This window comes from Syngnathus leptorhynchus, chromosome 13 (assembly GCF_054491065.1).
Source record: "Syngnathus leptorhynchus isolate UIUO chromosome 13, UIUO_Slep, whole genome shotgun sequence".
NCBI classification, from domain to species: Eukaryota; Metazoa; Chordata; class Actinopteri; order Syngnathiformes; family Syngnathidae; genus Syngnathus; species Syngnathus leptorhynchus.
Genome location: NC_141207.1, coordinates 5,612,509 through 5,629,198, shown reverse-complemented (window position 1 = coordinate 5,629,198; position 16,690 = coordinate 5,612,509). Strand labels below are relative to the sequence as shown.

Sequence of the window (16,690 nt, the reverse complement as noted above, 5' to 3'; positions counted from 1 at the left end):
AATGAATGAATAAAAATAAATAAATAAATAAATAAATAAATAAATAAATAAGTAAATGAATGAATGAATAAATAAATAAATACATAAATAAATACATAAATAAATAAGTGAATGAATGAATGAATGAATGAGTAAATACATAAATAAATAAATAACATTTAAAATTTTATGTTTTAGAAGAATGACTATCTAAAATAAATAAATAAATAAATAAATACTATATAGAAAAACTAGTTTTTAGGTCAAGGTATCAGAGTACTTTACACAGTTTCTATATATCTATTTCTTGCTTTGCTGAAATTAGCCTATTTTGAGGGGGAGGCCCTTTTCTGATGCAAGTGAGGTGACTGTTAACCTTATTCCATATACTATTAGCCCAATAGACAGTATGACTTCTGTTTCCATGACAACCAGGAGCAGAGCAAGGGAATTGAATGAGGCAAGCGGCTTCTACTTTGAAATCATAACGGCAGCGAAGTCAATAAAATATTTTCACTCATGCGTGCAGTACTTCATACACTACACTTCTTACACTTGTCAAATAGTGTGTGCACGTGGTACACAATAGCAAATAAAGGCCAGCATATATCACTTATCAAATGTTTGCTCAACTATGGACCAAACAGAACTTTTTTTAATCAAAGTTTTAAGACTGACAGTTTGATATCCTTTTCTAATATTTTCAATGCCAAAAACATTTTGAAATGCAACTTTGTGACCTTTAAAGTTCCACTGTATCTTACAAACAATTATTACTTCTCTTCTGTCTTTTGTCAATTTTTCAAGAAGTTTCAAAGACATTATAACACGTCTGATCAAATTTCATTGACCTACATCATGTGTTCACTGGTTGATCACTTATTTGTTCCAAAGCAGAAAGGCCATCAGGCATGCTAGACATGAACGTCCGGCTCACAATGAAGACTAGCACAATAGTTAACCGAAACAAACAGTTTTGTTCCGCTTCGGCTGCTTTAATTGAAAATAAATTGATGCAGACATTTTATGGAGCCTTTGTGTCTTCTTCTGGTATGTTATTTGGAAATTCCTGAGCATTTAGTTAAGTCTCGTTTTTAAACGTGCCCGTAATGTTTGCTCATTGTGCCGTCTGATTATCGTGTGATGAATGAGGACGTCTTAAAAAGAGAAAAGAATCCAACAGTGGCTCACACAATTTTATTGTTTTTGCTATCAAGGCTTTTGCTGAGTTAAAAGTTTGGCTCTGAGCTGAACACTCAACAGTGTTTCAATGTGTGACATTTTCATTTATCTGTGACTGCTTGCATAGCCAATAGATCAGGCGCTCGGACCGCGACTCGAGCACAGGTTCAAAGGCTATTATAGCAAAACGGATAAACAAAGAGATTCGGGCAACCTCTTAACAAATAAAACAGAGGATTACTGTTAAATCTAAACTTGTGTTCTGTACCGTCCTTCGGGCTGCTGGACTTGTCAACACAAGGCTACTGAGGCAAGACAAGAGAGGAAGGGCATTTCTTTTAAATGGCTCACATTATATTATTTCTGCTGCCTTCGGAGGTTTAATACAATTCCAAAGCACTTTCTCTAATATAAATACATTTCAGGGTCCATTTGGGTGCGGTAAAGATAATGGACAACGTCCTGGAGACAATAAAAAGAAGTCTCTTTTTGAAGGATGACTGAGTTCCATGTCAGCCTTTTCTGGCTTGGTGTCACATAGAAAGCAAATATCACATCACTTGTGGTTTTATTTCTATGAAAGAACATCGATTTAGTAAACGTAATAGACGCGTGTTCATTACGTACATATCTAAAAACAAGTCAAAAGATTTGATGGTTTTCGCATCATTTTATTACTCACAAGTAGTTCAAGCACTCGATGTAAATTAAACCCAAATAGATGCTTTTTCAAGTGGCACACATGTTCAAAAAAGGAAAAGAATGGCAAGTGAAGTGCAGACCTTAGCCAAGGCCAAACAATTCTAATTTAGAGTAGTAGCAAATATATTTCACCTCCTTTGGATATTGTCTTTGACTGTTACTTGAGAAATTGAAAACAGCAAGGAATTTCAATAAATTTACTAATAAAGCTATTTTCCAGTTTTAGCAAAATAGAAGTAATCAAACTGTAGATCGACCCTAAAATGTAAAAATGCTTTCTTTGGATTTGGAGACATAATGGTAGCACAACTTAACTAATATATTACTTTTTTTCCACAGTTTACTTGCACTCTTTTCTTTTTTACTGTGAACAAAGAGCAAACCTGTCCGAAATAAGTATTTGGACGATAAAGTCGTTTTTCTCCTTCAATGATTTGGTGCAATCAAAATGGATTACTATAATTAAGCATGGCAATTAAAAGCGAAGGCATCTGCTGTTCTAAATATTTAGAGTTCATTTTGTTTCTTAAAAAGTCTTTCAAGTGTACTTTAAAAGTAGGACACCAACTTGTGCTTGGGTACCACACAGCTTTCATGCTAATAAAATGATAAGGTATTGATTGCTATGGGGTTGCTACAAAGGACGATTTGAAACGGCAATTACAGCAACACTTAAGATCAATTATTGCCTTTGGTAATTTCCAAATGCTGGAACTTTATATTGATCATACAGTGAGTTTGATGATCATGAAAGTATCATCACAGCATAATATTAGCACGGGACAACAACAAGAACGCTAACATTTTTCGGGCCTATAATCAATAGGGCCAGTTGAATCATAAAAAGAAACTGTGGGAGTCAGGATAGAAGCCAGACATCATGTCCTGGCTATTAACTCCACACTGCCAGGCTCATCTATCTTAATTGGTCATCCATTAGCCTGCATTAAAGGGAGACACGGGATAATAGCAGTAATGACGCCGATGATGGAATTAGACTGCGGCAACACACGTCATCGTTGCCGCGTCGCTCTTGGAATCACAAAGCGTTCCATCGGACGGCTACACGGACAGATGGATGTCGGGATTAAATAAATGACTCCTGAACGCTACTGAGCCCCGTTGTGTGCGTAGGAAGTCGATGAAAACAAATAGAGGTCATACAAATTTAGGTGGGGGAAAAAAGTGGGCTAGTGCTCGGGGGGTGGGTAAATGAATTGAACAGCGTGCAGACGACCAATTGAGACGCGGCACCTGTGCCAATCTGCAGCTCGGCAGGATGGACAGATGCGGGTCCAGGTGCACGCGTGATGACGATTGGCGGTGGCGAGCCTAGACCTGAGCAGCTGAATACAAACACAAGTGACACGATGGGTGGGGGTCAGTTGACGCAATCAACCCGATCACCGGCGTCCATTTTCAAAGACAGTATCCCATATAGTTTTACAGAATTTAGATTTTTCCGAGGCATCACCATTCCTCGATCAATAACCATTGTTTACGCAGTGGGAGAACGCCATTTTCCTATTTTTGCTGGAGGCATTCCTCTTCTTATTATGCCTCATAATTAGATCCGCAAGAATTTCTAATCAAGCGTGACGGCAGCATTCGCCAATTTAAAAGGTGATAGCCCATGAAATGAACAGCCTAGTGTCATAGAATCAGCAAGGTATGCCGGAGGGGCCCGAAAAAGAGACGACGACAGAGCCGGAGAGAACGAGGGGGGCACACAATGATACGCGTGTGCCTCGCTGTAAATAAATGCCCCATTAACTATTTAGAAGGGTATCAACAGCGGCCGTGCCATGCAGCGATCTGTCCGGGAGACATTGATCTTCATAAGGAACATGAAGACCGACCAAAGAAATACTCATCATATTTCAGAGCCAGTCAATTTGGTTCATTAAGGGCGCTCAAGCTCCTGCTGCGGCCCCGTATCGATCTCCTCGCTGTCAGTGCGGTGTTATTTTCTGCTAAGTAGATTTTGGACTTGCAAAATTGCAATTTATAAAGTGCGCAGTCAAAGTCGGTCAAGCAATATACGAGCAAACATACAATGGATCCTTCCAAGTCGAAGACATCCAAAGTCATTCATAATTTTTCAGAAAAGAATTCGCAAAGTGACGAGTTCAATAAAAGTTGAAAATATTTTCCGGACTATAAGGCGCACCTTCAATAAATGGCCCATTTTAAAACGTTGTCCTTATGTAAGGCGCACTGGACTATAAGGCTGGCCATTAATGCATCATGTCAGATTTTTAATCCAAATCAAATCATTCTCCATTTTATCTTTTTTATTTCAACTTCAGATGCAACAAATTACTTTATAATCACAAAATAATGATCCATAGTCTTTTTGATTCATGATTCATAGTCTTCAGCGGGCCACTTATGATTGATTTCATGACACAATGCTTCGGGCCAGTTTAAATTTAGGAATTTGGTCCATATATAAGGCGCACCGGACTATAAGGCGCACTGTTGGCTTTTGAGAACATTTTAGGTTTTTAGGTGCGCCTTATAGTCGGGAAAAATACGGTATATATTATTTTCTTAAAGCTTTTTCATGCCTCTACTACCTTCTGCTCTGATCTCCATTTATCTGGCAGGCATGATGGCTAGTGGGTAAGGTTTAGTCTGGGAAAATACAGCTCACCATAATGGCATCCTACCCCCTGCCTCCCCCTCACATCTTGGTCTTTTTGCCTCTCTTAGCCTTTCCTCCAGGGCTGCTGTCAGACAGAGAACTTTTATTGCCGCTCTAACTGACAGCAGGGAGCCGCTGGGATTGGCTGAGCAACCAACGACCGCCCGTCCGCCCGTCATGCGGCCCGGCTCACAGGTGCGCGGCATCTGACAGATAATGGCAGCTAAAACTCGGGCCGACCCAATGTTCGCTCCTTGTTTTGGCTGATGGCGACTGCGTGGCACGGCGGCCAGTGTAATAGCCAAGTATAAAGAGGGCATGTTGAGGGAGAGCGCTGTGAAAAAGAGTGCGATTTACTTAACATGCGACCACACAGACACTCAAATTGCTCCATTTGTCCCGTGAAGGGTGGTCAAGGTCACTCAGATTCCACTCTGGTTTCTATTGAGCTCACAAATATTTCTCGAAAGCATAGACTGACAGTCCGATATGAAGGGAATGTTTACTGTGTACAAAAAACAACAACGTTATTTTGAAATAGTAACATTTTCTCATGCAGAAGCTGAGCTGTGACATAAACATTTAATTTGTAATCCATCTTCCAGTAAAGTTGCAAAATATCTCAAGCATTACTTAGCTAGTAGTAAAAGAGAAAAGGTTAATGAAAGCAGAGTGTAGCTTAATGCATGACTTTGAAATTGGAAATCATACCTAAAACGTGCAATGAAGGTAAAGGATTCATTTTTAAAAAGTGAAGACTAAACTAGATATAATTGAAATGAAATTGAAAACTTAAAAGAAAAACCTGAACTGAGGGTGACTTGCACGTGACCATTTCTTTTCCTACCACCTAGACAGCGGCAGTTTAGCGTCATTAGCCGTCACTGTCCTGTAATAACCTTTCTGGATGCTTCCACCGTCTCCATTAGAGGTCAGTACAAAGTCACACACAGGACAGCTGAGTGGCGTTTTCCCCGGATTTAACGGAATGCTCCTGCACCTGACCCCTCGGAGAAAACAGGGCAATTAAATGTGGAATTTCCCTATGGAAATTAATAATTCATCATTTTTTTATTTATATATACAGTAGAATACTCTACCATACACAGCCACCGGCACACATAAGTGAGCGTCAAACTATGACAACGACCTTGACCGTGGTGGTGCGTATCTGCTGGCAAGGTGAGATGGTCTGCACTGCATTTGTGACATTGAACATTCCTCCGAGACTTGAGCTGAATGGCAGGTGAGTTGGATTAACATTTTATTTAGCCTTGACATTAGTAAGAATGGAAATTTCAGGCCCAGATATTCCAGAAGCCAATAGCGGTGATATCATGGCTGTTTGGAAAGGGATGGAGTCAGACAGACAGACAGACAGACAGACAGACACACACGCACAGAGTCCGAGAACTCAATCCAGCAGCCATAACAGGGAGACAGAGTGGCATCAACCCCTATTATCTAGTCCCTATACGCTATGAACACAAAAGGCTCGGCGGAACAAAAATCCAATCAGTGCTCTGTGGGAGGATTTGCTCCACAGCAGTGCTCGGCAACACTGGTGGCTCCACTGGTGACAAAGAAATCATCTGGAAGCCTCCAGCCTGTTCACAGCCTATTTAGCGACTTGGTCACATACCTTCTCGGCCAATAACTCTCTTGGCTTTCCTTTTCCCTGCACGAAGCAACAAGCGTTAGGCTGTGTGTACGTGGCGTGAAATTAGCATATTATTTGCTCAAGACATTTGGGCGTGGAATTGTTTGATGACAAATATTTTCAAAATACGGCCACGGGCCCAGATTGAAAAAAAATGGGCCTTGCATGGGTCTCCATCTCGTTGCTACATTAGCATCCCGGTTGGCCCGTTCATTAGCATGCCGCTGCTTATTTAGCTACGCTGCGGAGAAGCATTCAATAAAACAAACTGCTCAATATGAAGAAGCAAGTGCTCCCTCCCTCCCGTCGGCAGCCATTCCCTCCTTTATGTGCTTTTTACAACGCAACAAAATGGAAGTGAGGCATCACATCGAGCGGGAGGAAAAAATATGCAAATACACACCGACAGGAAACATAATTAGGCCAATAATAGCAAACCTTTTCAGAGCTGATCATTTAGACAAAAGCATGTTTTCTAAAACACACTTTTTTTTTTTTCTTTAGTGTTACTCGTGCACTCCCTCTTTTCAGGTGCCTCCGTGGAAACAAATCTCTGCAGCTTGAAAGCAAAGTCGTTCAAGCGGAAATTCAACCCCCCCCCCTCTCGCCCCTCCCTCCAAGATTTCTATCAGCTCAGGTCTACATGTACACCAGGCAGGAGATTGCGCACAGTATGTCCAGGCTGTTTTTACACTTTTCACTTTCTCTTTTTGCTATGTTGCTGCCACTTTTATTGTTTCTAATTAAAGGAGGACAGTACCAGAAAAACAAACTCAAGACTCTTGTTTGAATTCTAAAAAGGGGACCAGGATGCTCATTATGGTCACTTGACAGAAATACTTGGTAAGCGATAGAAAGTTATGCAAGTCTTTGACGCCAGGGATCTTACGGTAAGAATAAATGAGGAAGGTTAAAGGCAGACAACAGAAAAATGTTTTCTTCAAAGTCGGACAGTAATGGCGCTGGCACAAAAAAAAAGCAATCTGTCTCTACTTGAAGGCTTGAGAGGGATGGAGGGAGGCGTCGACCAAAGTATGACAGAATTCAATGAGCACAATTTGCTAAATGCACCACATGGCGTGACAACAGAGACATCAAAACATGACTTGGGCGTTTTGAAGGCACCTTCACTACTTTTGTTTTTCTTTGTTATTCTTTTGTAGATGGTTGAAATACAACCATCTGAAGGAATTTGAGGTTTTGTGTCTTGCTATCATTTAATTTTTTTTAGATTCAAATAATAATTAGTGAGTAAATGACACTTTTCAATCGTTTTTGTTTTCTAATTAATAGAAGTTACAATCCGACGTGTTTTGTAGCATCTCCTGAATGCCGTCGGAGCTGTCGTGACCCACTTTGAAGTTACAATTTGTCACCCGATGCTGTTTCCATGGTAACAATACGGCTAAAGTGATTGTGTTTCCGATCGTGTGGCAAATGTGAGATCCGCGTCCCACTGTATTGTTCTCATTCCCGCTGTTACACAAAAGTAATGTGAAAAATCCAGACGGCGCCGTTGAATTTCAGCAGTCGCCTGCTTGCGAGCGTGACCTCAGCGTAATAAGGTCTGCCTGGAGAAACAAAGCGAGGACCAAAAAGCATATCTGCGGGTAGACAACGCTAATGAACAAGGTTCAAATGAGCGCTGCTCTCAATAGCCTGTGAAAATTGTTTCGATGTTGTTTTTTATGTACAGTTGTTATTCCACTGTTGATAGTCAATACATTAATCAGCAATTGTATTTTTGCCCTCATAAAACATTTAGTTTTTGTAGTTTCATTACTGTTTAAGATGATCCCAAAAAATTTGGATGTTGGAGAAAGATAACCCAATGTTTCTAACAACACAATAAAAAAAAAACAGGAAAAATAGCACAAATATTTTGAGAGAATATTCTATAGATTAATGAGGCAAAAGTTGAACTTTTTGGAAGTTGTGTGCCTCGATAGATCTGGCGTGAATGTAATAGAATAATTTCAAAACAAGAACTTTATACCAACCGTCAAAGACGGTGGTGGTCGTGTGATGGTCTGGGGCTACTTTGCTCCTTCAGGACCTGGACAGCAAAATCCTGAAGACTATTAATTCACACAGGTTTATAATCACTTTCTTATGTTTACTTGAGTGATCTTTTTCTGCTAATTATATCTGTTTGATGAGCTTGGACATGGGGAAACGACGCAACAATAAGAAGAGGGCAAACACTTTAACGTGGCAATGTTCCTAATGCTTTTTTTTTTTTCATACAGCACTGGCAGCCATTCACTTTCGCTCAGTGTAGATACTGTATCAATTTATGCATGAATTTTCCCATTTACATCTGCATATATAGCATGTAATATTCATAACCATTTTCCACATAAAATGCGTCTCTGCAAATATTTATACATTGATTTGTGTTTTAATATTCTTCTTGTATGCTGCTATTGTGTACTTTACGGTTGTAAAACAAACAAACAAACATGATAGTCCCCTATCGCTGGCCTGAAAAATACTTCCATTCCTTTGAAAGCTAAATAGAAAAGCAAAAACATTTAGGTAATGCCCGTCATTGCATTGGATGCTCACATGCTGCATTCGTGTGCCAGCGTCCTCTCAAACCGGCCCGGATTTCATGAATATGATTGACCTTTTTTTTTTTTTCTCTCCGCCGTAATGCTGAGAGCGCATAAAAGACGAAAGGAGAGACTAAAGAGCGGCGAGCCGAGTTGATTTACAACAACACATTATTGCGCGCCAACTGGCACATATGGAAAAGGACAATCTAATCGATGGGCCAAAAGAATGACAATAGCCTCTCAAATCAATGTCCGCACCCCATTTTCTCACTGCGAGAAGACAAAGCGTTCAGGTGTTTTTTGTTGCCGCGTGTGTGTCCAGCGGCAGTTAATTTGTGTTGCTGTTGCTGTGGTGAAAAGCATTGCCGGGACTAATCATTATTTAGTTGTGGCGGGGCTAGAAAGGTCAGTGGTCTGAAATGTCAGGCTGTGTTCAACAGAAGCCAGATGCAGCCGCGTGCCGCTCAAGTGTCCAATTAAGGAGGGTCGAGAGAGGTTTGAGTGGGTCTCTGTGTGGGTGGCGCCCGGATGAGTGGGGGAAATAACACTGAGAAGGTAGACGGTTGGAGATATGGCGTGCTATGTTCACAAAGCCTGGATGTTTGGAGATTGTCAATTAGGTGGCCAGACTGTTTACTGGCTAGTCAAATGAACACAATGGAGAACACATGTTAGCCACCGCGGTAATAAAGTTTGTTAGCCCCCCGGTGATCCCTCCTGCTGTCGACTCGACGCTACGGTAGGAAGATGAGAAAGAGTGGGCTGATGATGGGGAAGACCACATGAGGGGAAGACGTGTCTTTGTGATTGGCTGGCAAATGGATGGATGGATTTGGGTGGGGGGCTGGATGGATGGATAGATGGATGGATTTGGGGAGGATGGACGGGTGGTTCGATGACGGAATGGATAGATGGATGGTGGATGGATGGATGGATGGATGGATGGATGGATTGATAGATGGATGGATGGATGGATGGACGGATGGGATGGATGGATGGATTGGATGGATGGGTGGATGGGTGGATGGAATGGATGGATTGAGATGGATGAGATGGATGGATGGATGGATGGATGGATGAATGGACAGGCGCGGACGGGATACATGATTCTGAAAATGCTCAAATTTGCTATGAAACTTCACGTCATATCACAAAGGACTAAGAGAATTGGGCTAAGGGAGATGATGTTTCTAACAGCCGCAAGAACAACATATCCCACCCAGAGAAGCAAATGTTTCAATTAATAATTCATGAAATGGATTTACATTATGGATAAAAATCTACCAAACTGGGCTGTGAAAAAGGGTAAACAATTGGTGCTCAAGTATTGACTGTATCATTGTTAGTGTTGTTTGAAAACGCACATTGTTGCTTATCAGGTAATGGTAACTATTTGGCCTCACTCAATTCTAATCTGCAGTAGCAATAGATTAGCCAGTAGAAAAGAAAAGGCTCAGACATCGATGCCAAGTAAGTCAGCAAATTGTGTAGTAGAGGTCAAATTGGATTTTGAAGTAAAACTGACTGGAGCTTCTTCCATCATCTTCCAATTTAGTTCAACTACAAGTGACTAATTTCTGCTTCATCTTTTTGAGAGAAGAGAAACTTCAAGAAAGCCTAAACCTTTCAACTTAAATTCAGCATCTTGGCACCTACCACAAAGCCACCCATAAATTTGCCTTGTCATTTCCGTGTTAAAACACAAACTGACAAGTCAGATGTTAAAAAAAAAAGTGTAATCCAACACATAAAGTATGTCTTTTTTCTTAACTTCTCACTTAATCCAAAAAGGTGTTTCAGTACTTATAAGCCTTCCCTCATGTTTTTTTTTTTTTCATTCCTTCCCACCTCATGTCTAACTGTGGCCGTCCTCTGTCGAGCCGTGAAAAGCAGCCAACGCTGGCATCGGTGCCGTCTGTAAGAACAGCTGCAACGTAAACCCCCGAAATTAACCTGCGCCGCGAGAGCTTCACGTGTGCGTGATTCTAATCAAAGCACATTAGATCTCACAGATACTTTGGACATATGGGTATCTCTATATCCCTTTGCCATCCCCATCTGGTTCTCCGCTCTGAGTTTGCAAACTTCTGCTCATGCTACTCTCCACATCAGTGCCTCTCTCACAACTGGAGAGCAATGGCGGGGCTTTGTGTTTTGTTTCCATGTTGAATCAACAGAAAAATGTGTGCTGGTTATGCCAAGTTACCAAATGTATCACATCACCACAAATAATTGTGGGAGGGGGCAAGTGGTTTCACAGAATAGATATGTTTTTTTTAAATAAATGTATGTTTTTTTATTAAACATATTTGGATCCAGATAATTTTGTTTCATCCAACATTGTGACCCAAAAAAATAAATATATTTTTGGGGAGTGTGTGTGAGGCAAGAACTCAGTAAAATGTGAAAATGGCAAAGACTTACCACAATTGGTGATGGTTAACAGGTCCAGCTGTCGTTGTTGCTGAAAAGAAGCAAAAACATCCGTTAACACATCACAAATCATCGAAATCAAGTAACAAAATTTCGACGAGATGGTCTGGGAAAAATATTTCGTTTTTCTATTTGGAGTATATAAGGAAAGCATACTAAAGTTGAAAGTACTAGTCTAGCTAATTTATTTTGTGTGTGTCAGATAAGTGGTTTAAAAGAGAAGATGGAAGGTGACAGACACACACACACAGGCACGCACGCACACACACACACTTGACGAGCGAGCACTGCAGTAATCAACACCTCAACCCTCTTGAACCAACAGTCCCTCAGGAAAGAAGATATCCAAGACACACTCTGTGTGTGTGTGTGTGTGTGTGTGTGTGTGTGTGTGTGTGTGCATGCATGTCACACTGACTAGGTCACGGTCAAAGCTACACATCATTTACATCCAAGCACATTAACCAGTTGCTCGGAGGGAAAAGCAAAGAGACACTTATGGAATACTCGGAGTCCTTCTCGCCTCACATGCACGCCTCAAGTGGAACATGCTGATGGCTGACTAAACATTCATTTAGTATCTAGTGGCGGCTCTTATAAAGAGAGACTTATGACGTGTTACATGGGAAGGAAGTGGCCCACCATTCCAAAATTGACTTTGCCGAATGCTGGGATCTCATTCTTGCATGGCGAGCTTGTTTTAGAAAATACATTTAAATCAAACTCAACTAGAAATAAAGGCATGTTTTATTTATTTATAACACATGGGGGTAAAAAAAAAAAAAAGACTCTTGGCATGTGATGTGTGGAGCCACATGGAAGCTGGCTGGGTGACCAAGCAAGCAGCAGAGGTCACTGTGACAACATGAGACACAAAACAAGCCCGGTGCGAGCGGAGATCACGCTCTGTCCGTAAAAGCACTCTTTTCAGTCTTGCACGAGTGCTAGCTTGTACAATTGAAATGATTGCCTTTAAAAAAAAAAAAAAATGATGTGAAATTGTAAATAGCCAAATATTTAAAAACAATGAGGAATCTGTTGGAATCTAAATAGTAAAAGACTTCTCAGACAATAAAAAGCAGTTGCGTGCATAACAAAAATAAGAAAGAGGACATTGAGAAAATGAGCTTCTTTGGATTGATAATGAAAGAAAGTCACTTTTGAAAATAAACAAGGACTGGGAGATAGTGATACACACACAAATGAGACAAATGTAAAAAGAAACGTGTGCACTTTCCCATTTACTGACTCTCATTCTTTTCCTAAAACACAATTTGAAGTGGTCAGGTGGCTAATTTGTCCAGGCAGGGCACGCAGGTCATCACCAAGTCCCAAAGGTCACAGCAGGAACTATTTGCTTTAAAATTCAAACTTGTGAGAAGTTGAATACTCATTTTCGTTCTTTAGCACCCTCTGATGGATGTAAATAAAGATGTATGCAAGCTGATAAAATGAACTGGACTGTATTTTTGAAGAAAACATACTCTACAAAACTAAATGAAGATATATTAAACACAATTAACTCACGGCAGTATTTTAAGGTGTCCGTGTTCTAAAGCTGTAATAAAAACATGGATTTATTTTCCCAATCAAGCCTAGAGCAGCGCTTCTATTCTTGGATGTTTATTAATGCGGCGCCTGATAAAGTTCGATCCGTGGCTCCATAAGTGGAAAGACGCAATTTTGCAAGAGAGTTAAAACCAATGAAAATTGATGTTCTGACTAAAAGACAAACTGCTTGGTTTCTCTACGAATGCTGCCATCACATTCTCCACTTGCATCTATAATCACTGTTCCATATAAATTGGAATTTTTGTTTTGTTAAATAAATAGTTTTCTGATATGACTCGGACAACCCAATGGTTTTCTAGAAAAAGAACAATTAATCAGACCAGTCATGTTAATTTGTCTATGAAGCCTTTCAAATGCAATGGAATATAAAAATAATATAAAAAATATGATTGTACCCCAACGCCCCTCAAAAAATACGATTACTTCAAATATTCAAACTCAATCAACCCAAAAAGCAATCTGCCAACTTTTCCTCCAAAATCAACTTTTCATATTTGCTGATGGTTATCGCAGAGGAAAGTGTAAGATGAGATGAAAGACATCATTTTGTAGCTCATTTCAAATTAATTGAAAGTCAATATGGCTAAATCATACTCAGCTTCAACCCAACAAACGAGGATATTACAATGTGACCTTAACACCTACCACAATTGTGTAGAACCAAAGTAAGGATTATGAATGTTATGTTTATTGTTGCTATTTCTTTTTTATTATTATTATTTTAAAACAAAAACACACACAGTCAACGGAGTTGTGAAAAATATAAATATCTTAGTCATCGAGATCAATGCCCCCATTTGAACGCTGAGCAATAGTGTCCCACTATCTCACGTGAAAACACACACACACATACACACACACGAGATCAGCAGCACTTTACAGCTCCCATTTTGGCCCATCTTAGTCATTCTGTCGTGTCGGTAACAAAGGGGGGTAAGAAAATGAGGTAAGGATGAGCTCATGGGCTCAACAAGCTCTCATGGTTCAACTGCCTGGCCCACTAAAGTCATCTATGAGATGATGTCAGAGGCATGAGGGCACATAGAAAAATGCTGCAGTTAAGTGCAGAAGCATTTGTAGTTTTTAGGATCCATCACAAAACAGAGTTTGAAGCAAAGCAATCATAGAAAATGTGACTTCAGCCGGTTGGGAATTATAGTCATTGATGCAAACTACCTACCTCTATTTCTATTTCAATCAAGATTACAAAAAAAAGAAAAGCCTATTGTATTGTGGAATCTTTTTTTTTTTTTTTTTTAAATCCAGGTAGAAGTAAAATCAACGTCGGCTTGTTGAACATGAGTGAAGGGGTGTGGCCTTGGACAGGGACAAGTTAGTTGGATTCAAATCTTTTTAGCCTCTGCTTTTATTGTGCTGTAATTCTTTATTCCTGTTGATTCTCTTTTAAATACTATAAAGATAAAAGTCCACACTTCAATTTTATATTGCGCTCATTGTGGTGGTATAAAAAGTATTTTCCGACATGTCCAAAACATCTAATCTCTATAACACAATCTGTCAATTCAGTACACTGCTGTAAAATGTCACTTCAAATCAAGGGGGGTGAAAAAAACAAACTTTTTTGGCCTCATTTGTGCAAGAAAGTAGCTCGCCGAAATGTTATCTTGTCAGTGTCATTGAAAATCGGTGTCGATGCTGAGAGGAAAGAGTGGACGGCAGCGAAGGGGAGGCGGAGCTTGGGCTTACTGTTGCGTGACCAAGAAGCCCTTGGTTAAAAATACAACAAACCAAATGAAAGATTTATTTCTTGTGAGAGCCGAGAGCTGCGTTTTCTCCAACGGAGGCAGAGGCTACCTATGACCACCTGCACGAGGGCTCTGGCCGACCTCTCTCCAGCTCCTTTTAAAAGCGACATAGATAATACATGTCGCTTATGCTATCTTAGCGCACGAATATCGATGAAGGCGATTTTCACAGTGACTCACACTAAAACGTGATTCATTTCCATCATGAATTCATTCCATATTTATAAAGAGCAATTAGAAAAAGCAGGTGAGATGGCCGTGAGAAGGCCTTCCTCCAGCTGTCCGTCATCCCGTGGGGTCGAGGCTTTACGACCGCGCCGCCCCCACTTGTCTCTTTTCTAATACTCAGACTTTGAAGGCAATAACTGGTGCACCTGGCTGATTATGGCCTATAGCGCAGCGTTGTCAAGCAGATTATAACAAAATGTCCCCCAGGTGCCACGCTTTACAGCTCGGGCGGCCTTGGAGTTGGCCTCGCTCAAACGCTTGGTGTTATCGATATCCCACCGACAAACTTGAGTCGGTTTAACTGTGACAGTCGACTTGAAAACATTCCACTGAGATTGTAAAATCCAGAATTCTATGTTGATGAAAATATTTGCTCTTTTGTTAGCGGGTCTAAAAGTGCTAATAAATGTTTCAAGTGGACGCTTTTTTTTTTTTTTATCAGAACACCAAGCAGCCATGGGGAAAGATAAAGACTTAATATTAAGGAGCGCAATGGCAATGATAGGACAACTCAGGTCAGCCTGGAGAAAATAAGCTAGTCTTCGGTATCGTAAAATATCACCTGGATACAGGGTGTGCAATAACAAGAGGGCTGAGGGGAACATAAATTGAGCCATTGTGCCGTATTTGTTCCTTATGAGATGAAATAAGCTTGAGCCCTGTTGTTTAACTTCCGGCCTCGTAACGGGACTTGCCAATCGGTGACCCCGGCAGCATTGACAGCATTGTCAAAGGTGCTCGAGCCGGATCGGAGTGAGTCTCAGGGACAAGTCTGCTGCTGTGTTGTGAAAGAAGGTGATCCCCAACAACTGCAGACAAAATACTTCCAACAGGGCTGCCACAGGGATCAACCCCTTGCCCACTTTCATTTTGTCAATCCATGTTTTATTACCATTTACCTACCTTACCTGCTAAGGTGTTCCGATGTCAAGAACTCTAAAGAACTACCAATCAAAGTCCAAAAGAAGGAAACCACGGTAAGGCCAGTCAAAGATATCACGGATCTGTCCGTCTGTGTACTCAGCGAACTGGTCAACACTGTAGGGTAGCGCTAAGCCATGCGTAGATTTAAAGACAAGTGGAAGCATTTTCAAATCAATTCTTTTGTTTTACTGGGAGTTAGTGGGGGCATATAGATCAGAGTCTGCTGCTAGATAGCTGCAGCCAGAAGCCCTGCTATGTTGGCTAACACACCGTAGATCATCTAGAGACGGATAGAAAAAGAACTCCGGGGAAAATAAACCATTGGTCAAATAGAGGGGATGCTTACGTGATGATCCATAAATTTCAAAATGTAAAACAAAAATTGCTGTAGTAACTCAAGGTGCTCTGTTATACAGCATGACAAGATATTCATATATATATAAATTTATACTGTATAGTGCTCAAACTGACCAGCAACTATTAACAACAAATGTTTACATCAATGGGCAACTTGCATATTTTGGGAATGTGTGAAGGAAACCAAAGCACGAGGAGAGAAAAAAAAAAGAGAACTGGGAAAATATTTACTCCAAGCCAAGAGTCAATACTGTACAGTACATAAAAGCACAAACAATACAGCTAACGTACGATCCTGCGAGGTTCCTCTTTGACCTGGCAATGAATCAATGATGCCGTATTGATACCAAGGGAGCTATTATTGACTTAAGGACAAAGATACAGCATTCTTGAACCCTGAACACATCATTGGACTCACACACACTCCGAGCAAGGAGGGCTTGGTCCCATCATCATTTCCCCACTGGGTTATGATTGACCTTTGCCTGAGAGAGTGCAGGCGTATTGACCTGCTGTACGTATATTTGAAAATGCTCACTCGATGACCTCTCGGTCGAAAAGGCACAAGATAGCAAAAAGTGCAAAAGATCACTTAAATTGGTTATCATACAAAGAGCATATCAAAATGCATTCATTTGAACCGAGTCATGTCTTTTTTTATATTTTAAATATGAAGCATCAA

The 16,690-nt window shown here is 40.5% G+C and overlaps 1 protein-coding gene across 3 annotated transcripts in view; it reads right to left on the bottom strand.

Moving 5' to 3' along the window:
- The window catches only part of agbl4 (AGBL carboxypeptidase 4), a 162,244-nt gene that overhangs the window by 42,395 nt on the left and 103,159 nt on the right, over nucleotides 1-16,690 (bottom strand). For all 3 annotated transcript variants that reach the window (XM_085928077.1, XM_085928078.1, XM_085928079.1), the window contains exon 6: nucleotides 11,153-11,192. In XM_085928077.1, coding sequence (XP_085784203.1) covers nucleotides 11,153-11,192 — 40 coding nt within the window. The remainder of the gene's footprint in view (nucleotides 1-11,152; nucleotides 11,193-16,690) is intronic.